At 47.9% G+C, this 24,552-nt stretch overlaps 1 protein-coding gene across 2 annotated transcripts in view; it reads right to left on the reverse strand.

The window, feature by feature from the left end:
- Positions 1-1,511: 1,511 nt before the first annotated feature.
- NECTIN4 (nectin cell adhesion molecule 4) overlaps positions 1,512-24,552 on the reverse strand; it is an 85,595-nt gene continuing 62,554 nt past the window's right edge. For both annotated transcript variants that reach the window (XM_083478123.1, XM_083478124.1), the window contains 8 exons: positions 22,901-23,254; positions 21,011-21,301; positions 19,873-19,993; positions 13,074-13,225; positions 12,185-12,332; positions 11,282-11,360; positions 8,890-9,051; positions 1,512-7,851 (listed from right to left, as the gene is read on the reverse strand). In XM_083478123.1, coding sequence (XP_083334249.1) covers positions 7,579-7,851; positions 8,890-9,051; positions 11,282-11,360; positions 12,185-12,332; positions 13,074-13,225; positions 19,873-19,993; positions 21,011-21,301; positions 22,901-23,254 — 1,580 coding nt within the window. In that variant the 3' untranslated portion in view covers positions 1,512-7,578. The remainder of the gene's footprint in view (positions 7,852-8,889; positions 9,052-11,281; positions 11,361-12,184; positions 12,333-13,073; positions 13,226-19,872; positions 19,994-21,010; positions 21,302-22,900; positions 23,255-24,552) is intronic.

Consider the following 24,552-nt stretch of genomic DNA (forward strand, 5'->3'; position numbering starts at 1 on the left):
TAATTAGAAGAACTGCTCTTCAGACGAACTTGTAACGAAGAACTCGTCCTTGAGTTTGCCTGTTTCCCCTCCCTATTCAAGTTTCCCTTTTGTGTCTTGTTTGCAGTGACCCGCAAGCCACTCTGAGGGCCTCGTTTGGATGGAGGGTGGGATAAAAATGCTTAAAATATAACGTAATATAAAATAAATAAAATCCAGAGGCTGTAATGCCAAACCAGCAGCAATGACATTCTTAATCTGCCCCATGGCACTAAAGTCAGGGCTGACCCACCCGTGAGGCAAGGTGAGGTGTCCGCCTGAGGCAGCAAATTCCCCGGGGGCAGCAGATCCGGCCTCCAAGGAATGCGTCGCCCACTGTTGTTGCTGTTACACTCCCTGCTTGTTCCCAATGTAGATCTTTATTTTCTTCGTTCCTGATGTAGGTCTTCACTCACTCCTTCCTTGGCAGGTTGGGAGGGTGCCATTTTGTGGTTTGCCTCAGGTACCGAAACGTCTTGGGCTAGCCTTGCCTAACACTTCAATGGGACCTTAAGGTTCAGTTAGGCTTCACTGGGGTTGATACAATTGCAGTCTGCATCTCCTACATGGAGTAGCGTGCATGGAAAACAGCTTAGCATGTGGGAGAGTGTGCATTTCAGGAACTGCCTTCAATCTGCTGCATTGTATTTCACACATTTGGTCTGATCCAGCAGCCAGGCTTTCCTTACACCCTTATGGATACTTAAGGTATCCATAAGAATAGCCGCTTCTTTTGATAAGGAACCGATAGTGGTATTTACGTCATATTTTAGCACAGGGGATCCATTCATTCATGGGCGTAGCCAGGCCCTTGATCAAGTAAAACAATAGGAATACTTAATTAACTGACCTAACAAAAGTCCTGCTGCCCCAACCACGTTTTGCTCCCTCCCCTAACAAAAACCCTGGCTACGCCCATGAATTCAGCCATCAGAGACATAGCCTCAAAGGCCTGCCTTGAAATCTCTAGGTTTGCCTGGCGCCTTCCAGGTAGAAGCTGGAGGGTGAGCAGGAGTGCCTTTAATGTTTTAAAAATAAAAATAAAATAAAGAAGCTGGATCCAAATTATTGCATAGATGGGGGGGGGGGCGCCCTTCTCCACTCCACTCTCCCAATTAACCTCTGTCTTCAGGATCCAGCTTCTGACATCACCCCTAGGTTTCCATTATGGGCCCTGAAATCTGAGGGTCTGGGATGTTCTTGACCTGGTAACCTTATGCACTGGCAAAGCTTCCTTGTAAATTTGGCCATTTTTAAATGCAGTTTATGCTAGTGGACATCATTACATCTTGTGGTGGTGAATCCCATAATTATGAGTTGATGCACATTCTTTGGCCTGAAATTTTACTTCTGATCCATTTCCTTGGGTGGTTTACTAATTTTCTAGGATTGGATTATGAGAGAGGAATAGAAAAACTCTCCCCCGACCACTTTTGCCAAACCAGGCAAAAATCTGTAAAAATTTACAAATCCATCCAACAACACACAAGTCCTGGGGTGCCAAAGGTGCAATTTATTTACAACAGCAGAAGTGCATGTAAGAGCGCCCCAAAGTCCCTTCCTATACACAGAAAGACACTTGCATAATATTTCTCTATATATATCTATACACACACAAACAAACACAGACACACACACATTCACAGGCATCCATTGCTAGGGATTTTATATACACATTTACAGATTATACAAGGACCTCAAGGGTCCTAGAAGCAGATGACACAGCCTTTTCCTAAAATTCTTTCTTTTTTAAAAAAAGACAATCAAGAAATCATAATAATACATGTAAAAGGACGTAAAAGAGAGTCATATAAATTCACTTTGGAAGCGCCTTATCCTCATGGGTGCAGAATAAATGCATCCTCTTCGGGATTGAGGCAGTGGGCACGAAATTTGGGCACAGCCCCTGCTGGTGGAGACCAATGAAAACAAGAGAGGGGTTGGGCCACCTGAATTCCCTGCATTGCTCTGAGGTAGATCAAGATGTCTAGCAACTTGACTGTTTGGAGTTTGACCACCCATGGTTCACTCAAAACCCTATTCAACTTCAAAGCTCACTGAGCTTGGTGTCCCTGGACATACTGCAGTTTATCAGTTTTGGCCTACCTCGCTGGGGTGCCATTACAGTTGGTCAGCTGGTTAGAGAAATGGTAGTTCATTTGGACCGCAGTCCTAAATGCACATTACAAAGGAGTAAGCACAGTTAAAACAAAACGCTGTGTTGTTGAGCTGGAGTCCAAAGGATCTGGAAGTTATCAGGTTGCGGGGAAGGCTGAACTATAGACTTAAACTGGCTTAATAGTCAATTTCTTCCCAGGAAGCTATAATTCTATGGTGATGCAGACACACAACTCTAATATTCCCAGTGTTCAGTCATGAGTGCTATTCCTTATGTACCCTAAAGGACTGGGATCCCAAAAACAGTCCACTGAGGACTGAGTGTGACCATGGAGAGTTGTTTTTTTCTTGAGAGGGCGTGCAGAAAACATGGAGGGGAAATAGAATGGAGTAAGGTACAGCTTGGCTGGCTGGCATAGTGAACAGGAGCGCTCACACAGCAACATTTTGGGTTGAATCCAGCGCAAGTCATGCTAAGAGTATACCCACTGAAATTAATGGACATGACTAACATGGGTCCATTAATTTAAATGGACTTACTTTGAGTAGAACTTAGCTGAATACAACCCTTTATTTCCAGTCCCACTTGTAGATCTTCTAAACATGAAATTCTGAAGGCCCACATCAACTCAACCCACAGTTCCTTGGGTTCTCTGCAGGCTGGCATGACGGCTAAAGTGGTATTAAACCTAAGTTTGTGGTGCAGACTTGGTTGCCATTTTAAACGGCCCAGGCCAGGCCACAACAAGCTTTTGGAGAAAAACTGGACGGATGGATAGGGAATAGATAAATCAAACAGACATATAGATATATACATACATACATACATATGACAGATGCACATACTGTATAAGGGATCTGGATGTATATCTATCAAGAGATTCCTATTCTATCTTTGTTCTAAAACTTTTGGTAAAGTGTATTTATAGTTATTTGTGCAAGAGAAGCTCCATTTTGGAGTGTGCGAGGAATTCCATACCAAAATTAGCTTCTGCCCCCTTTCCTGGGTTTAAGACCTTCCTGTCAAAAAGGATGTTGGATAAACCAAAGCATAATAAAGACTTGTGTCCAGAGACTTCAGGACCAGATGGGTGACAAACCTTTGAGAACCAACATAAATCTCTTGTAAACAAATGCTCTGTTCATCATTTTGTAAAGGAACAGCTTCAATTAGATGTCTCTTTGACCACTAGATTAGAGAAGAGTTGCGTAGAATGGCAGATTTGTAGGCATGTCTTAATTGTGGTGATACTGCTCTGAGTTATGAAATTCTCTGACTCGGTAACTCTGATGTCAGTTTGTGACTGGATCTTTTAGGGTAGGTTTGTGACCTCATGGGGAAAAACACCACCACTCTTCTCAGTTTGTACAGTTGCAGTGTCTCAGAGTTTGAGGTTTCTGAAACTGCAGGGTTCTTGCCTTAAGAGCCTCCAGGAGATGGAGTAGACTATCAGAAGCGGCTGAATCACGTGGGAAGGCAATTCATGGCTTGGGTATAAAACGTTTGCCTTTAGCTGCACTCTCCTGTCCACGAGGCTCCAGCCTGACTCATCACGCCCAGGTACCCTCCTTCCCAGAACCTACAGGTGCTCTGTTAGATTTCATCCTCTCAAAAACCAGACTCCACCCCTAATCTGCCCTTCAGCTTCTAAACCCCTTCCTCTGTGTCTTGGGGTCTGAGCCTCAGGAGAGCGGTGGCAACCATCCCAGCTTGCTTTCTCCTTCCAAGTTAAGAGCTGCCTTTCGGGATATCAAGAATAGCTGCAATAAGACATTACAACACCATACTGACAAAATATTACACTAACACCAGGGGGCTGGACTTGGCCCAAGAGCCTGCGCCAGACCCCTTAAACTGCATTTTATGGCAAATGTAACTACCATTATTGCTATAAAATGCAGCTGAAGCACTAAGTGTGGCATGGCTAGGCACTACGGAGGCTTTTGAGGGCAACCGTGCTTGTCATCAAAAGTGTGCTCTTAGTAGATTTGGCCCACTTTATTGCTTCTTGTTCAGTGCAGCTAACACCTTATTTCATTCATATATCCATTTTATCCTTCCAACAAATTCGTTAGGTTACGGCTAAGGGTGACTGGCCCAAGGTCATCTTTTGAGCTTCACAGCTGACTGCTCTGAACTTGGATCTCCCTGGTCCTAGTCCAACACTCTAATCACTATTATTTATTAATTTTATAAAATTTATATGCCACCTGATTGTTTAAAAATACCCTCAAAGTGGTTTGCTGCATCACTGACTATATCACTGTATTACTTATTATTAATCTTTTATTTCTTTTGTAGTGAAATAATCCCCAAGACATGCAGAACAGGAAGCAATAAAATACAAAGAGGAAGCTTTTAATGAATGCTGTAGGGGCTCCTTGTCATCCCAGAAGGATCTCAATGCACTGCATTGGGGCACATTCCCAATATTTAGAGTGCTATGATACCACTTTAAACACTCCTGGATTCCGCCCCCCCAAAGGAATTCTGGGAACTGTAGTTTGTGAAGGTCGCTGAGAATTGTTAGGATATCAATATTGCCCTCACAGGACTACAGTTCCCAAAGTTCCCTGTGAGGAGGGATTGATTGTTCAAACCAGGGCTTTTTTCCCAGCTGGAACTTACTGGAGCCCAGTTCCCCTCAGGTGGGTGCCATTGCTATTACAAGAGAACAAGGTGAGTTCTGGCACCTCTTTTCCTAGAAAAACAGTGCTGGTTAAAACATTCTGGAAATCATGGCTTTGGGGGAGGAATAGGGGTCTCCTAACAACTTTCAGCACTTTTAATGAACTACAGCTCCCAGAATTCTTTGGGGAAGCTAAGTATTTGAAGTGGTACCATAGAGCTTTAAATGTATGGTGCGAATGTGGCCTAGGTGTTGTGTTGGAACCTTCATTTTAGTTCAACCTCCCAAAAATTGCAAAAAAGCAACATTTAAGCTCACCCAGGGTAAGCCGGAAGCTCCTATGCTAAGACTATGTTTTATGTGATGATTTTTCTTAATGTACGTTTACTCCTGGCACGGGATACGGGGCACCTTCGTAGAACAAAACTTTAGGTATGCAAAGCTACCCTTAGCTGCCATCTGCTTCTGCAGAACTTTTCACAGAGGCGTCACCCAAGACATGGGCATAGCCAAGTGGGGGCAGGGAGTGGAAGCTGCCTAAATCAATAAAAATCAATAAAAATACATAGCAAACTGAGGTTCTGCGCCCCCCCCCAAAAAAAATCCTGGCTACGCCCATAACCCAAAGTACCTTGAAGTGGTGTTTGCTAACATAAAGTGGCCGGATTCTGACCCAGTATGACCTCCTTGCAGTCTGCAGCGCATGGATGTTGTTCAAAAGCACCAGCAATATATCTCCCCATTTACTAGTGAGTACACAGTCTGGGGGATTTGAGGCTGTCCCCATTGAGCAGAAACAAAAACAAAAACCGCAAACAAGGACCTGGTATGCTTTTGCACAGACTAGGAAGAGCTGCGACTGCTGCATTGCAGGGGGTTGGACTAGATGACCCTTAGGGGTCCCTTCCAACCCTTCAGCTCTACGGTTCTACATGTTGGAACTGCTTGAGTCAGAAAGGCCAAGGGTTGGTTCCTACAGCCTCACCGCCTAATTAAACTTAGCACGTGTATGACACCATTTGAGAGCTCAGAAAAACCTCACACACATTATTTCTTGTCACACCAATCCGGTAAGGTAGAACAGTATTCTTATCCCCACGCTGTAAACAAATGAATCCAGGGGCTGGTATAGTGATTCAGCATCTGTCTAATGCTCTCTGGTGGCGGTGCTCACAATTTGCATGTGTGAATGGGGCCATCTCAGATCTAGATCTAACTTCGTGTCCTGGCAAGCACAACCCTTTTCCTGAGGAGACACTTCAAACATTTGGCTTGAGTCCTTGTGGGATAATCAGACGCCCAGTGGGGGAACACGGAGAAGCACGTGTGCTTTCATGCGTGCGCAGACATGCACCCCTCGGGGCCAGCTCAGCCATCTGTGACACCTTGTTTGATGGCTTCAGCAGCGAATGACTTTTTGGGGGGTGGGGGTGAACCAGCCATAAATCTCCACCATGGAAATTTTGTGACACCCCTCGCTCCCCCTGCCCCAAACAAACACACAATAGCTCCAATGCAAAAAAAGGTTTTCAAAGGCACCAGTTGACTTGTTCAGCTGTGACCCCTTGAGAGATGAATAGCCAAGGGGTTATATGCTCATGTGAAATGGACTTAAGAGAGTGGATGAGAGAGAGAGAATATGATACATTGCACAAATCTTCCAACCTTCTATGACTGTGGATATACAAAGGGCAATGAGACCCACAATCCCCCTTTCCCCCTTCACCACCCAGGATGCAAGAATAAATCCCAAAAGATCCTGGCATTTCACTGTTCCCTGTTCCATGGTGCTGGCAAGTCCTGCTGTCGTCCTGCTTCGGAAGCAGTTTTGGTCTGCATAGCTTGAACGAGTGGCAAGGGGTTTGCCCAAACGAAAACCGGTCGCACTGGAAGTGGTGGCACAACCCACCCCGGTGGGATTGGGCTGCCAGATGTTTCATTTGCCAAACTGGAGCACTAGCCGCCGGAATCCTTTGCATTCATGCACAAGTTGCGTTTTGGATGGGGCTGGGTGAAAAAGCATGCGTCTCAGTGTCATCCCCGCAGGAGTCGTATCAAGGACTGGGGAGGGTGGAATCCTGCCCACGGGCATCTCCCAAACAGGGAATCTCCCTCACAGGGCTCCCCTGAGGCCCGCCGGGATTCCTTGTCTCTGTGCCTACATTCAGTCTTTGGGAAGCTAGCCTTTCCCTTTCAAGGTAATAATAATTATATAAAATAAAAACAATGATTTTATTGCTTGCCTCGGCAAGACTTTGGGGAGCTTCTGTCCGTAACCACAGGGGGCCACAAACGTTCAACTAATAATAATAATAATAATAATAACAACAATAATTAGGGGGGGGAGGCACAAAAGTTTCATAGTTCTGTCCCTGAGCCAAGATAAATGCGCTGCTGCCTGGTGGCATCCTCAGAATCGCTTGCCCTGTATGTGTAGCCTCAAAACATTTTTAAAAAACACGACACAAAAACGCAGGCCAGGCAATGTCACCGTCCGGCCAAAGTCAGAAAAGAAAAGGGGTGGGGGAAGCTTTCCCAATTTCCGAACCGGCTGTTGATCCACCCCACTGGGAATGAGTTGGTTCCCTCCTCAAGTGGACGGAGCAAGAGAAGACCATGGCCAGGATTCCCGGGGATGAAGAACGGGGTGGCGAGGCCTGCGGAGATCTCCAAGGGCAGCTGCATGGCGGCCGGGTGGCTCAGAAGGAGGTGACAGCCTTGGCTCCCTCGCCCAAGGGAGGCTCCAGCAGGCCATTGGGAAGTGGGTTCAGTGCTCTGTCGGGTCCTGGGGCTCCGTGGCAGGGGGCAAAGGTCACACCAGGTGTCCCCGGCCATTGATGTAGATGCCGTTGGAGGTGGGCTTCGCCCGGAGGGTGCCGTTCTCTTGGACAAAGTGGGTCATGGCTTGCTTGATGTTTTTCTCGCTGTCCCGCTGCTCCTCTTCCTCCTGCTCCTTCTCCTCTTTCTCCTTCTCCATCTGGTCCTCCTGGACAGGGGTGGGGGGTGGCGGGGGGAGCTCTGTCTGCGTCTCGATCTCCCGCACTGTCGACAAGGTGGAGTAGCTACGTCCTTCGGCCTCCTCGCTCTGAGCCGGAGAGAGAAGCAGGGTGTCAGATATTTCTCCCATACACACACAATGCTTTTTTCTGGGGGGACGGAGGGGTATGCATACCCCTAAACATTTTGCGAATCTTTGTGCTTTTGTCCATTTACTGTATTTATTTTCCCTAAAAAATGGTGATTTTCTTGAGTCAAAATGAGAGTACCCCTAAACATATATTTTTTAAAGAAAAAAACTATCATCTATCTATCATCTATCTATCTACCTATCTATCGCAACAAAGTGGTTCACAACAAAAATACATGACACCAGACAATGAAAACCATATTTTAAAAGTTAAGATTTTTTATCTTTTAATTTGCTTTAGGTCTACTGCTGTTTTAACTTTTCAGAAGTCTTAAATGGTTGTTGGCTATTTTTCTTGCTAATAATTTTTTTATTTCTGAATTTATTTCTATTTGTTTTCAATCCAATAAAAGCCTCATTGTAACAATGCCAAATTATAATACCATTAAAAATGCCACTCACTCAAAAGACAAATTATACAATATAGGTGCCGCCCCCCACGTGCTGCAATTGATGGTTTGATGATTTACTATACTTCTGCGTTCCAAAATCTTACAAATTTCCATTACACTCCAGTCAGAATAACAAACCCTTGGACCGCAGCTGTAATCATTTTATTGTCGCTGTTTATTTTCCTTAGAGATAACTTTCTTGTTTTGATCTTTTTTTGCAAACCGCTTTGAGGATTTTTGCAGTCAAGTGGTGGATAGATTATTTGCAATAAATAATATATAGATCGACCGTTGTGGCAAGATGTGCTCTTAACTGCCTGCATAGGCCTGGCAGAATAGATTTTTTTCCAGCAAGCGTGTCATGCTCCAGATTGCTAGAGACTGGCTGGGCAGAGAGCAGCAGTGGGAGGCACCAGCCAAGGAACCCCCTGAGGAGGAAGGCTCAGAGCCTGGGGATTGGTGGTGGGACACAGAGGAGAGGTCAAAGGGGGAAGACTGGGAGGAGGGGCTGGATACTGAAAGGACAACAGGGCTTGGTGCTCACCATGACAGAGCAGAGGCTGGTTTCACGCAGGCTGTCTGCCCGGAAGCTGCCCTGCCGGCTGTCCCGGCAGAGGCTGTCGGCTCGCAGGCTCTCCCGGCAAAGGCTGTCCCCACGGAAGCTGCCCTGCCGGCTCTCTGACCTCAAGGGAAGGTTTTCTTCCATCTGAAAACAAACGAGGGCATGGGGAAGGGAAGCGATGGTGAAGAGATGGTAACAGGGAAGTGAAACTTGCAGCGCTTGTTAAAAGTTGCCCACTCCACAATTAAGCCACTCGTCCGTTCTCTCTCTCTCTCTCTCTCTCTCTCTCTCTCTCTCTCTCTCTCACCTACCACGCAGGGTTGTTGCGAGGTGGAAATGTGGGGGGGATGAAGCCACCCACATCTGCCGCCTTGAGCCCCTTGCAGGCATATAAGGCAGGGTGTAAGAGTCACATATAAATATTACTGAGCTCTGATTTGGTTCTCAAATCATGCCACCTGAGCTCTGGAGAACCTGGGGACTGACTGTGTGCAAAGCCTGCTGGAGGAAGCCAATGGTTCATCTAGTTCAATATCCTGCACTCACAGTGGTCAAGCAGACTCCATCCATCATGGGAACCCCACAAGCAGGATCCGAGCCCAAGAGCAGCACTCTCCCCTCCTGTGGTTTCCAGCAACTGGTATTCAGAAGCACTACTGTCTCTAGAGACACAGCATAGCCACCATGGCCTCTAGCCATTGATAGGCTTCTCCTCTATGCATCTGTCTCCCTTAGGGCCATCCAAAGGGATTCTTTAGCTGTGATTGCAGGGAGTTGGACTAGATGACCCTTGGGGTCCCTTCTCCGTGACTCTAAGTTGGTGACCATCGCTGCCTCCTATGGAAGCGAGTTCCATAGTTTAACTAGCGCTGCGTGAAGAAGTCACTTTTTAAAAAATGTGTCCTGAATCTTCAGTTTCACTGGATGCCCACGAGTTCTAGCGTTATGATGAAAGAGGGAGAAAATCTTTTCTCTCTCTACTTCCTCCATGTCGTGCATGATTTCATAAACTTTTATCGTGTCGCCTCTTCCCCCCGCCCCACCTGTAAGCCCCAAATGCTGGAAGCTTTGTAGGGGAGCAACAGCTCCATCCCCTGGATCATTTTTGTTGCCCTTTTTCTGAACCTTTCTTGCAACTCTGAAATATCCTTTTTGAGGTGAGGCAACCACAAGCATTTCCCAGGTCAGAGAAGGTGGCTTCAAGTAAGATCTGAGCTCAGCCCTTCTCATATTTAGAAAGGTGGCTTGTGTGCGTGTTTACATTATTCCACTTGCTCCCTCTAGAGGGTGCTGAAGGACTTCCATGGGCTCAGCTCTGCATCAAAGGAAAAGGAGAAAAAGACGCTTCAAAGTTCTATCAACTGCAGGCTTCTCATCACTTACCTTTCCTCTGTCCTTTCCAGACACTGTCTGTGCTTTAAAGCTCTGTGTCTGAGCGCCTTTTTTTTTTTGCACTGGAGCAAAAACCCTCCCTTTAAAGCCGAATCGGAGCAAACGGAAAACCCAGATTGATGTTTGCCCCAATTGAGCAAAACACTCAGACATGGAGCTCTAAAGCTCAGAGCTGTGTGGGGAAGCCCTGCCAGGAGCCATGGATAAATGGGCGCCTCCAAGTTCAGAGGCAGTCTATCTGTGCAGACCAGGATGGTGTCTGAGCCTCCCAGAGCCATCTGGACAACTGTATGAGACTTGAGATGCCCACATCAAGCAAAGCACTGCTTATTTCCTTCAGCGGTGGAGGTTTTTGAACAAAGGTTGGATAGCTTGTCAGTGATTCTCTAGCTGGGATTCCTGCATTCATTGCAAGGGCTGGACTAGTTGACCCTTATGTTCCCTTCCAACCCTACAGTTTTATGAAAGGAGAAGGGGCTCTCTATCCCCACCCACTTCCTTTCCATGGAAAAGCCCAGTCTGTGCCTTCTTATCCCTCCCCAGCCAATCCACAGGGACTCCCACACTCTCTTTATTATTATTAATAATAATAATAATAATAATAATAATAATTTATTTATATCCCGCCCTACCCAGTCGAAGCCGGGCTCAGAGCGGCTAACAACAATAAAAGTAACACAGCATTCTAAAATCAATTCATTCTAAAATCAATTCAAAATCAAATTAATGGCAACCATTGGGCTAGAGTTCTATGAGGATTAGCAAAGGAAGGGGTCAGACTGTGTCTTGGCCAAAGGCCTGGTGGAACAGCTCTGTCTTGCAGGCTGTGCGGAAAGATGTCAGGTCCTGCAGGGTCCTAGTCTCTTGTGACAGAGCGTTCCACCAGATCAGGGCCACAGCCAAAAAAGCCCTGGCTCTGGTTGAGGCCAGCCTAATCTCCCTGTGGCCTGGGACCTCCAAGATGTTTTTGTTTGACCCTCACCTGATTCCGGGTGTCAGTGCTGTGGCTGGAGTGAAGGCGCCGGATGGAGTTCTCCCGGGTCAGTGTCAGCTCTTCTTCGCTGCCGGACACAAGGAGGGGGAGAAGTCAGGTGAGACAGCTATTTCCCCCCTTGCCCTCTGCCTAACAGGAATATCTCACTGCGCGCCAAGGCACCAGACGTGGCACCAGATGGCACGATTGACAGGTCTCTTAGTTTGGCCAGAAGGTTCACCGTTCAAATAAATTTAATGAAGCCCATAACAACTTAGCTCCAGGGTGCCTCAGGGACAGCCTGAACCCAGAGAGCCCAGCTCAGCCCCTGAGATTATCTGCAAAGTGCTGTTGGTCATACCAAGAGTTGGCAGGGCTCATTTGACAATGACGAGAAACCAAGCCTTTGGTGTAGTTGGCCTGGTCCTACAGGACACTCCGCCACTAGAGATTCAGCATGGTGTAATTCCCAGAACATAATCCCTGCGTAGGTTGTATGACCTCGGGGGTGGGGCAGGCAAGCATGTGGCTGGACCAAAGGGCACTGACAAGCCCCGATGATCAAGTGATTGCCAGGGCTTGCACGCCTCTGTACGAGGTGCTTTGCAAGCCCCAACCATCAGCTGATTGTCCATACAGGCATCATCGTCATCGTGATGCCAAGTGATTGGCAGGTGGGTGTCCCCACTCATCTGTGAAACTTAGCCCACAGTGGGGGAGGGGGGAGGTAAGGATCCAGCCCACTAGCCAAATCCAGTTCCTTACTCTGGCTCAAAAGGTAACGGGGGGACCAGAAGGGGGACAGTAGAGGGCTAATAACACCAAAACGATGTCATGTGAAGTGCTTTCGGGTTGGACTAGATGACACTTTGGGTCTCTTCCAATTCTATGGTTCTTTCCCCATTTGCTTACTATTTCTCAGTGATGCGTTTGGTCTTCCTCTTGTGGTAGCAAGTCATGAGTATGACCACCAGGACCAGCAAGCCAAGTAGCACTACAGAGATGAGTCCTGCCCCAATCATGGAGATGGAGACCACGTCCACCTGCTTGGCCCGGTTGCCTGTTGGGAGAGATAAGAAAAAGAGAGGGGAGTAGGCCATGGCAGTGATGCATGAAGGCCACGTTGAGCTTCTCTGCATGGGACTGGAAGAAACCCACAAATCACCCCCTTGCCCAAAGTCCTACAGCACCAGTTCCCCTGAAGGACAGATCTTTGGAGAGTTACAGAAGGAGTGGCTTCCTTACAAGGAGAGGCAAAATTGTCCTATGGCTGCCAGGTGAGAGAGGAGGGAAGGCAAGCCCTTTTATTCCCCCACTACACATCGGGGGGGGGAGGACCTAGTCCCCTATCTTCTCCCCTATATCAAATTCTGAGGAAACAAAAAATGTGTGTGTACAGCTAGTGGTAGGCACAGCACTGATTGGCTAGAAATGGGCACATCACCAACCCTCAACACTGGAGCAGGTTTCTTTTAAGTTTTTTAAAAATATTTTACTTTTAAAAGAAACATTGAAACGAGTGTTTACAGAGGTATGATTCCCAGAGTGGTTTAACAGTCAATCCCTCTTCCCAGGGAATTCTGAGAACTGTAGGTTTTGTTAGGGGAATAGAGGCCTCCTAATTACTCTCAGTACCCTTCATGAACGACAGCTCCCAAAACTGTTTGGGGGAAGCCATGGCGGTTTAAAGCAGTGCCTTAGTGCTTGAAAGCTATAGTGTGAATGTGGCCTGGGCTGTTGTCTAGCATAGACAAGCCAAATCAGCTCTGCCGCCCGTTTCTGAGCTGTCCCAGAATGGTACCTTTTATGCTGATGGTCGTCTCAGCCTCCTTGGTTGCAAAGCCATTGGCCACTTGGCAAACATAGACGCCTCCATCTTCAGAGTTAAGGGGTCTCTGGAAGAGCAGGGTGTCCCCCTTGATTTTCACTCCGCTGGGGAGGGGGTCATTGAGCCTGGGCAGAGAGAGGAGAGCAAGTCAGGAAGGGGTGGGGAAAACATCTTTATCTCTGCGGACCCAGATTCTTGCTGGGTCTTCTTTTGACAACTAGAGTTTTGCCAGTGCCTTGAACTCAACTGCTCAAGATGTGCAGCACCTGCTAAGTCACAGAGAGGTGCCTATTCATCACCTCCCAAACGGGCAGTTTCAAACACACACACACACACTGCTGCATCATTTGATGAAAGATGACCTGGTCCTGTGTTATCTAGCAGCCAGTATTCAGAAGCATTGCTGCCTCTCTGACTGTGGAGGCAGAGCTGAGCCATTGTGGCTAGGAGTCATCACTAGCCTGTTCCAAAAACTTGTTCAAACTTCTTTCAATCCATCCAATTTATCCAAACTTCTTTTAATCCATCCAAGTTGGTGGGCCATTACTGTCTCCTGTGGAAGCCAGTTCCATGGTTTAACTAGGCGTTGCATGAAGGACTTTCTGTGATCTGTCCTGAACCATTCATGGGATGTCTTAAATTTCCATTCATTCATTCATTCATTCAATTGCATTTATATCCCAGCCTTTTCTTTAAGGAGCTCGAGGTGGCATACACAACTCTCCCCCTCCTCATTTATTCCCCACAACTACCCCGTGAAGTTAAGTTAGGCAGAGAGGCCACGACTGGCCCAAGGTCACCCAGTGGACTTCACGGCCAAGTGAAGATTTGAACCCTGGTCTCCCAAGTTCTAGTCCAACACTCCAACCACCACACCATGTACTCTCTGTACTCAGAGCCATGTATGTATATTTTCTACTCCAGATTTATTTATCTATTGCATTTCTATACACTATTCTTTTCCAAGGACCTCAAAGTGATATACAGTGGTACCTCAGGCTAAGTACTTAATTCGTTCTGGAGGTCCATTCTTAACCTGAAACTGTTCTTAACCTGAAGCACCACTTTAGCTAATGGGGCCTCCTGCTGCCGCTGCGCCGCTGGAGCACGATTTTTGTTCTCATCCTGAAGCAAAGTTCTTAACCTGAAGCAATATTTCTGGGTTAGCGAAGTCTGTAACCTGAAGCATATGTAACCTGAAGCATATGTAACCTGAGGTACCACTGTACATGGCTCTCCTCCTCATCATTTAATCCCCACAACAACCCTATGAGGTGGGTTAGGCTGAGAGGCAGCAGCTGGCTGGCCCAAGATCACACCCAGTGAGCTTCATGGCTGAGTGGGGATTTGAAGCCGTTTTATGCTGAAAGGGGAAGGGAAAACGTCTCTTTCTCCACTTCATGTGTAATTTCCTACACTTCCATCGTGTTGCCTCTTTTTCACCTTTTCTCTTAAAAACATTGCAAGTATGTCCCTATTTTCGGCTGCGGGGTGTCAGAGGGCCTTTGCCAGAGGGAGAGGCACCGCCCCAAAGTCGCCTCGCAAGAGGAAAAGAGGAATGGCAAGGGCCAGGAACTCCTGAACCAGATGCTCTCGCCCTTTCTGCCGCTTCCCCGCCTCAGCGACATGTCCAGGCTCGCGAGGGGAGGTGTGGGGCACAAGGGGAGGGGGGGCAGGGAAGAGGAGGGCGGGGTCAGCCATGACATCATGAACAATAGGTGCTGAAATCAAAGGGATCCCTTCCCTTTTCCCACGGGTCTCTTGCATAGCTGAGCTGGGTGCCGGAGCGTGTCCAGACAGCACCCCAAACTCTGCGCAGAGATTCGGCAAAGCGTCTGAGCCGGCGAGCGGAGCCCGGCCGAGGCAACAGCGCCGTGCCCTTCCCAACCCGCACGCACATGCAACTGACACATATGCACATGTGGGGGAAGACATCTGCATGTGGGGAAAGACGAGGACATATGTGCACTGCGCATGGGTGCATCAACAGGAGCCTCTTGTTCACACACACATGCATTTAACAGTGTTTGCAAAGGGCAAAACTTTCCCCCCTTCCTTTAGCTCCTTCCCCCCACCGCCTTTTAAATTTATCGATTTGTTCACAGCAAACATGACAAAAAGAAAGAAAACAAAGAATCAACATTTTAACCCAGATGTTTTCAACCTTTTTGAGTCCATACGGTTCCCGTGACCAATTACATTCTTTCTGCGGCACCCCTGTGGGGCTCAGGAGCCCAGTTATGGACAGCTTCTCACCCTATTTTGAACACCCTCCCTTGTGGAGTGTTCCCTCAGCCTCCTCTCTTCTCCTTGGGAGTCTTCTGGGCAGCTGCTGCCACCGCCCCTGGTCTCTCAAAGCACCCCCTGACCAGCGCCAGAGGCACCATTTGCCTTAGGGTGTGGTAGCCAGGGCTGCTGCAACAAATAGCTGTGCAAGCCTTTGGGAGGCAGAGATGTGAGAAGGCATCAGAGGGACAGAGGCCAGTGTTGCTCGTGGCACCCCTATCGTTCAAGGCACCCAGGGTACCATGGTACATGGGCTGAAAACCCCTGGTTTAACCAATAAAGCGTTGCAGTACAAAGACACACCACATCCCCAAAGGAATAATAAAGTATTGATTGGATATTCCCTTTCCAAATAATAATTTTTTTAAAAAAATAAAATAAAAAAGTATTCTCCACCTGTGAGTTCCATCAGTTTTATTGAGAATCAAGGTCCTAGGTAGTTTTAAATGAGCCAGACATTTGCATATACTGATGGCGCCTCAATATTTGTGTAAGAAATAAAATCATGCCATATTCAAAAAACAAATGGTCACCAAGGTCTGCCCTTTAGATACTTTTGCTTTTAATTTTTAAAAGGCAATTTTGTCCAGGGTACTCCAAATGTGTCCTGGGGGCATGTGCAAATCTCATCTCAGAGCCTCCAGGGCAAGGGACCCACCTTCCAGCTTTCTACCCCCCACCCCACCCCATTTTACAGTTCATTTCTAGAATTTGTTTCAGGATAACTATCTACCCTGCCTTCTCACTTTTTCTGCAGAAAAGGACAATAGTCGTACCTTGGATCCTGAACACCTTGCGAGTCAAATGTGTTGGGTCCCGAACGCCGCAAAGTGAGTGTTCCAGTTTGCAGACATTCTTTGGAACCCGAATGTCTGACCTGGCTTCCAATTGGCTGCAGCCAATTGGAAGCCACGCCTTGGTTTCCGAACGTTTTGGAAGTCGAACGTACTTCCAAGGTATGACTGTACTGACACTGAGTCCTCTGCCTTTGCAGGCATGCCAGCAGGATGAAATCCTGGCCACTTTCTGCCCGATAAGCAGCTGTGCAGCTTTCTACAGAGGCCATGTTTCCTGCCGAACTGCTGCACCTCTATAAAAGGCAGGCGGACCTCAAAAGAATCTCATTCCTGCCCCCCCCCCCCCCGCCGACAACCTGGCCTGTGCAAAGCCTCATCCATCCACCACGCCCACCCCCCAACCCTGTGCTGACTTGGCTGGTTTTTCACCGTCTCCCCCCCCCTTCGCTCACCACAAAAGGCTACAAGGTGCATCTCGGCCCGGGGCTGCTTCCCCGAAACCCACAGCAAGTCTCAGCCAGTCCCTCGGAGCGCAAAAAAAAAAAAAAAGAGCTTGAGAGGCAGGCCGGGATGGCTGAGTGATGAATAAGTGTTTATGGAGGATCAGCCTTCCCTTTGAATGGGATCCGTGGGAGCTCTCTGCAGCAGCCAGCCCAGATCAGGTGCACCGCTGGCTGGCTGGGAATGGAACGGCCTGGCGAGCAAGTGGTTGCCACTCAGACGCACTGCTGCAGCTGCCTTTTAGGGGGCAGCAAGGAAGGACCCCCAGCTTGGGCGCCTGGGGCAAGAGGGGCTGCCAGAAGCAAGCCTCGCCAGCTCTCTGTGGGACGTCAGGAAACGCATCTCGTAGCTGGCACCCAGACGGTGTCAGGCGGGCCAGGCAGGCGTCCAAGGCTGGCGCTGGGAGATGCCAAGCTGCCCCAGACTCCTCTGGTGGTGCAATCCTGGATTTGCATCCCGGGAAAGTGTCACGCGGGTTAGGGATTGCCCCAGGGGTGGGTGCTTGAGGGGTGGGGGCTGGCTTGGCTGTTGCTCTCCCCAAAGGGCACAGGCTGCCTCCAGAGGCTCCCAGCGCTAGGGCAGGATTCATTCCCCTGGCTTCAAGCTGAGCTGCCTGCTGCCTGCAGAGAGGGCACTCTGCCACAGAACTCTTCCCAGCCTGCCATGCCCACTTTGTCCTAGTAGGCCAGGGGTTCTTAAACTCTGTTTTTCTAGGGCATCTGTGAGGAGCTCCTTGGAAGCCTACTGGGGACTGCTTACTGGGAGAAGCTTACTGGTGCAGCTGGGTCATTTTAGAACCTGGCCTTAATGGTCTTGCAAGGCGCCCCCTTTGGGTAGCCAGTTGTAAAGCACCTACTTCCCATTTCTGTACTCTCTCTCCCCTAATTCCATGCTTCTACATTCTTGGCATCTCACAGCAACAAACCAAAACAGTTTGCCAACTCTGGATTTATTTATTTATTTTTCTTTTAATGCTCTGAGCATGTTGCACGCCTGCCTTGAATTCACAGCACCATCATGACTACAGGAAAAAAACGGCATTTGCTTCTGCTGCCATGGGGCTAAATACATTTTACCCGGGATTAACAAGCACCATTGTGAGAATCTATTACCATGTGCATTCATGGCCGCCTTAAAAAAATACAGAAAGGATTCTATAGCAACCAACATCTGCCCCAGTGGGCCCTGCCTTGCTTCTAGCAGCCCAGGTGCCAATGCCAGGCTTGTTGGCTGTGGCTCCCATAACCTGCCACTCTCTGGGTGGTCACCTGGGGACCTTCTGGCTCCAAGACCCAGCTGCACTACTGACCAGGCTCATTCTTTGTTCATGTCAGACAATGCTGAGGCCCCATGAGGCCTAGTCAGCGAAGTGGGAGCCATAGTTGTCAACTTTCAGATTTGAAAATAAGGGATCAGCAGCCTCACCTGTCCCAGGGACAGTCTACGGGATATCTAACAATCCGGGATAGCAGCGGGAAGCAGCGCTGGAATAAGGGAATTTTCCACAAAAAAAGGAAGGTTGACAGCTATGGTGGGAGCAGAATGGACTTGTGAAAAACACACCCAAGAATCATCTGCAATGCACAAGGCTTCTGTAACACGTGGAGGCTAGGATATAAGAACATTCGAAGAGCCCTGCTGGATTAGGGCCATGCCCCATCTTGTCCAGCATCCTGTTCTCCGAGTGGCCAACCAGGTGCCCCAAAGGGATGCCCACAAGCAGGACCCAGGAACAAGAGGCCTCTCCTCTCCTGTAAATGGTATTCAGAAGCATTACTGCCTCCAACTGTGGAGGCAGAGTACAGTCTCCATCGTGGCTATAGCCTTCTTCTCCATAAATCTGTACGATCCCCTTTTAAAGCCAAGCAAAAGCATATATCCGAAAGGCACCACGGTCTCCATTGGCACTTCATTCCAAAGAAATTAAGCCCTGGGTAAGTGCAGACACCCCTGGAGTCTCTCACTGTTTGGAGACTGGGACTGACTGCAACACTCTTCTAAAAGTCAAGGCAGTGCCTGTCCTGCAAACTGTTACCAACACCTCAAAACGCTTTTGCCCATTTTCCATGTGCCAAACGGCAGGCTGACCACAGCATGCCACCTTAAAATTAGTGTGTGTACATTGTTGCATGAGTGGGCAAGAGATAAAGACACAGCCACGCATTATTCAGAGATAGGGCATCTGCGGAATTCAAATCGATTTTAACAAAGCATCCTCCAAAGAAAAAAACCTGGGACAAGATCAAGACTTGTGATTTATCTGGGACGCAGACTAGACAAACTGGCTCCTACGGCAAGCAGGGTTTTCAAAATGTTTCAGCTGGAGAGATGGGCTGTTGATGTTCTTATACAATTGCATTTATGGATTTTTAATTGCATTTCTTATTCCGAATGCCTAGAGGCTCCAGGGCAGGCGGCATACAAATTTAATAAATGACTACTGCGTAAATTCCTGGAATTATAAAGTCAGGTATACATTCTTTGATTTTAAAAAACTCCGGACGATTCACATTCCTATCCTACCTTTCCCCCAAGGAGCTGGAGGCATACACGACCCATGCATCCTATTCCTCCCCACCACCACCACTGCCATTTTATCCTCACAACAACCCTGCGAGACAAGTTAGTGTGCGAGAGTCTGATCGGTCCAAGCTAAACCAGAGAGCCCCGTGACAGATATGAATCTGGCTCTTCAGCGTCCTTGTCTGAAATTCTCATCTCATCACCACGAAAGAGGTGCATCCCCAGGAGCCCAATGTGGCCCTTGGGACCTCTCTATCTTACCCTCGGAGTTCTCTTTGGGCCATGCCCCCCCTCCCAGTTTACACTTGCTCAGGGTTCCTGGTCCATGCCCTCTCAAGTGCTTTTGCTGGAATGTATGCTCAAGATGTGAAAAAATACCTTTTGCTTAGGTGTGTGTAGGAATGCCTTACTTTTCTGAGGCTGGAATGTAGCCTACTGTGAAAAGGTAAAGGTCATAGCCATTAATCCACCTGCTTTTGCCTCTGGCCACACCCACTACCTACCTATAGTCACCCCCACTGGCCACACCCACCCTTGGCCTCTGGCCACACCCACTTTTCTGCCCCTGGCAACTGCCCCCATGCTGAATAAAGAAACAAAACTTCAGGCCTCTTCCCTGTTTAGAAAGAGGAAGCCATCTCTTGAAGCACAGAAAAGCGACTGACCGTGTCCAGTTGTAAGTTGGTGGGGGGTTCCCATCTCCGAGGCACTTCAGGAATGCCCCTTCCTTTCCTGCGACCCAATCTTCCCCCTCTTCGTGGCCCAGGACTGAGGCATCCGAGAGATCTGGGTGGAGGCAGTGTTAAGAGAGGTCAAAGTGGCAGAGAGGAGAGAGCAGCCCACGCCCCCTGCACTGTGCATTTTAAAGCAGAATCTCACCACTTTAAACTGCCACGGCTTCCCCCAGAGGATCCTGGGAAGTGTGGCCTGTTCAGGGTGCTGAGAGTTCTCAACAGAGTTCCCCTCAAGGAGCTGCGTGCTCAAAGGTCTCAAAGACATCCCACGTGTGTGTGTACGGAAGTCGGAGATTAACAGCACAGGCCTGCTCATGTCTACTCAGAAATTCAGGAATTACTCCCAAATAAAGATTCTAAAGAATCAGTAAAATGATTAGACAAATTTTGCAAATTGCTGGATCAAATTCATGAATTGTGCCAAATCACTGTTTAGCCTTAGCTTTGGGCTGGATATCTTGGTTTGACAGTGGTGAGGCACGACAGGCCCAGGTCAAAAGGTGGCTCCTTTGGGCTTTCCTATCTGGCCCTCAGGACTGTTCTCATGCCATGTCCACCTCCCTAGACCCCACCCCTGGCTGGCTTGCACAGCACCCTCCTTGGGTCCTTTTTCGTGGTGGGAATGTGCCTTTCAACTGTGATCATGCCTCTTGCTTGCTCAGATGGAGAATCGAGGGGTGTGCATGTGTACACAGAGAAAACTGACTTTCTGTGTACAACAGGCCACACACCATACATCTAAAGCACATCCACTGCACATAACCTCCCCCAAAGAACTCTGGGAACTGCAGTTTTCCGCGGATTATGGGGAAATGTAGCTCAGTTGTGGAAACTACAGTTCCCCACAGCTGTTTGCTTTAAATGTGCCTTAAATGCACGGCCTAAACTTAAGAGCTAACCTTGTGGCTCTGGCTAGTTTTGCCTCCGGCCACAACCACCTGAAACACATTGTCCTTGAAAGGTAGGTCCCTGAGGGGATATGAGTGACCCTTGTGCCCAGAAAGTCCCCACACCACCCCTTTTGTGCGGCGATGGTTCGACCCACCCCAGAGGGCCGGCAGATACCCACATGCCACGTTGAGGGTGTGCGTGATCCTCTTCTTGTGCTGCAGCCCCGGGTGGGAGACGATGCAGGTGAGGGCCTTGCCGTGCATGCTCCGCCCGGGCACCACGTAGAACTCGCTGGTGACGGAGGCCGAGCGGGGGTGCGAGGAGACGCGGCTGCTGTCCGTGCCACGCACTTCCGTCTCCCAGGTCACCGTGGGCACGGGGTTCCCTTCCGCAGTGCAGGAGGCAGCCAGAGTCCGGCCCTGCCCCTCCTCCAGTGGGGGGCCAAGGTTCAAGGTGGGCAACGGGGGAACTGCAGCCAGAGGAAGAGGAAAATGAGGCTAAATGTCTGGAAGAACTTTCTGAGGGCAAAGAGCGGTTAAGACAATGGAATGGCTCCGAGACCAGAGGGAAGAGATGGTGGAAGAAGATTGGAAGACGTTTAAGGAATATTTGAAAAAATATGTTAATATTTAAATCTTAGAATAGCTTTGGAAGTGGATTTAGGCTGCAGGGTTAGAAGTAGAAGATAGTGCATTTTAAAATAGTATTATTTGCAAGTGATAAAATGTGAAGATTTTTATGGTTAAAGTAAGTGTGATTTTAAAAAAATGGTTAGAAATTATTATATATGTAAACTACTAAAGATGAGGTAAAATGAAAATCAGATGGGGGGACTTGGGGAAGCCCACCTAACAATGTTTAGAAAAAATAAGGATAAGACAAGAATCTATTTGTATTGTTTGTTTTCCTGTTTGTGTTGTTTATTTGTGATATAAAATGACTAAAAACTTTTTTAGGGGGAAAAAAGATAGTGGAATGGCCTCCCTGGGAAGGTGGAGGGCTCTCCTTTGCTGGAGGCCTCTTGCCAGCGATTCTTTAGTTGTGATTCCGGCACAGCGGTGTGTGTGTGTGTGTGTGTGTGTGTGTGTGTGTGTGTGTGTGGTGGATTGTACTAGATGACCCCTTGGGGATCCCTTCCAACTCTACAAATCTATGATTTTATGAAAAAAGACCCCCACAGTGGTTTAACAGCCATGGTGGGTAACAGATTTAGTGTGAACATTCCCAGAAACTCGGCAAAGTAACTGGTTCCCAACTGTCAGATTACACCAGGATGAAGTGTGTGCTGGTGTGTGGGTGTGTGTGCGGGGGTTGTATACACGTTGAGTCTCAGACTTTAGGCTGCAAGCAGAGGTTGGGGTATATGAATACTTCTCCATGCAAAGACATACAGTGGAACCTTGGTTGTCGAACGTCATCCGTTCCGGAACATTCGACAACCAAGGATCAAAAGGCTGCCAGCAAGTTCAATGGAGAGAAAAGAAAAAAACTCCCCAGAAGCCATTTGACTTCCAAAAATTGTTCAAAAACGGAAGCATTCACTTCTGGGTTGTTGGCGTTCAGGTTCCGAATTGTTCGGCTTCCGAAGCGTTTGACAACCGAGGTTCCACTGTATATGCATTTTGTGTCATTTCACTTTTAATTTGTATCCCCCCTTTCTGCACGGCTATACCCAAGGCAGTTTGCTCGCCGGTAGAAAGCACAAAATATGCAACAAGGGTTGCACATCCCATAAACAACCCAATTCAAGGCATATAAGTCACGATAAAAATATGACTTTAAAATAAGCAACTTCTATCAGATAAAATAATATCCAATAATCCAATATATGCATTTTAAAAAAATAATAATCCCTGAAGATAAAACAACAACAACAACACCACTAGCATGTCAGGAAGATTGATGTAAGAGCGTTTTCCCTGACATGCTAGCTTTGTATGTGCAGGGATTGGTTTTAACTGCACAGCATTCAGTTCTGCGGACCCTCACCTGAAGCCAGCCCAGACAGAGATCTACCACCCAAGTCAGACCCAGGGCTCGGTTTGAGGGTTCATTAGAAGGTCCTTACCTAGGATCTTGAGGGTCAGGCTGGACTCAAAACTGCCCCTAGGGAAGGTAATGAGGTGGCACTCGTATGCCCCCTCGTCGGCCTGCACCGCATTCTTCAGCAGGATGGAGCCATCTTCTAGGGATCCTTCGGACTGTCGCAGCACTCGCCCTGAATAGGCAACCTGCACGTGGGTCCCGTGTTGCCAGTTCAGCACCGCCAACTCCTGGGCTGTCCCGTCCTCCCGCCGCTTCATCCACGTGATCTGAACCACCCTCTCGCCCTCTGAGACCTGGTAGGAACAGGGGAGGACCACATCTTTGCCAAGCACTGCAGTGATGCTGTTCTGGGATGCCAGGATTTTTGCCAGCACACCTGAGGAGACAGGGAAGGGTTAAGTGACAACCCGCAAGCTCATCTGTGTGTAGGTGGCATAGAAATAATAATAATAATAATAATAATAATAATAATAATAATAATAATAATAATTCCACTTTTTCAACTGGACCGGGACTCAACGCAGCTTATGCTAACAACAACAACAACAACAATTTGTATACCACCCTATACTCACAGGTATAGGGATAATATACAAAAAAGGGTAAAAAACAAAAAGCTAAATTCATATGAAACATAATCATTAGAAAAAATATTTACACCATAATATAATTCAAACAATACCCCCAAAAAGTCTATTAAGGGTTCATCCTCACTTGAATCTGCTTGTCCCATTTTTTCTATGCACAATTCCGAGGTTTCCCACTTCCTCCAGGGAAACCAGTTGTTTACCACTGAATCCTAAGGAACGTCAGTCAGGTTCCCTGCAGATTGACACTCGTCCCAATTCAGCAGTAAACAACGGGTCTTTCTCAGGGAAAGCGGAGAGGGCAAAAGAAAAACTGCTCGGACCAGTGCCTAGAAAGCATGGGGAAAACAGAATAAAATGTGGCCCAAACAGAAGAGCCCTGAAATAGAGATGATAAAAACATCACTAATCCTGGCAATGTCAGTGCTACCCAAGGTCCAAGCATTCCAGGACAATTCAGCAGAATGTTGAGCAAAACAGCAGCAGAGCAGAGATGCTAAAGCCTCAAAGTCTGCAGGCTTTAAAAGTACAGTGGTACCTTGGCTGTCGAATGGCTTGGCTCCCGAACAAATCGGTTCCCAAACACCACAAACACAGATTGTTTTTTGGAAGCCGAATGTCCGATGTGGCTTCTGATTGAGTGCAGGAAGCTCCTGCAGCCAATCGGAAGCCGCGCCTTGGTTTTCGAACAATTTTGGAGTCAAAACGGGCTCCCAGAACGGATTAAGTTCAACAACCAAGGTTAACCTCGGGTTAAGAACTTAATTCATTCTGGAGGTCCATTCTTAACCCAAAACTGTTCTTAACCTGAAGCACCACTTTAGCTAATGGGGCCTCCTGCTGCTGCCGTGCGCCAGAGAACGATTTCTGTTCTCATCCTGAAGCAAAGTTCTTAACCCGGGGTACTTTTTCTGGGTTAGCGGGGTCTGTAACCTGAAGCGTATGTAACCTGAAGCGTCTGTAACCTGAGGTACCACTGTATCTAGCTCATTCTCTCTCTATTCCTCTCCCCACCTTGCCCTGCTGCATCCTCTTAACAGCCATCCTGAAGAAAAGCTCTGGAGGACACAAAAGCTCACTCGCTTGT

Source organism: Podarcis liolepis (assembly GCF_965112155.1).
Source record: "Podarcis liolepis genome assembly, chromosome: 15".
Classification (NCBI taxonomy): domain Eukaryota; kingdom Metazoa; phylum Chordata; class Lepidosauria; order Squamata; family Lacertidae; genus Podarcis; species Podarcis liolepis.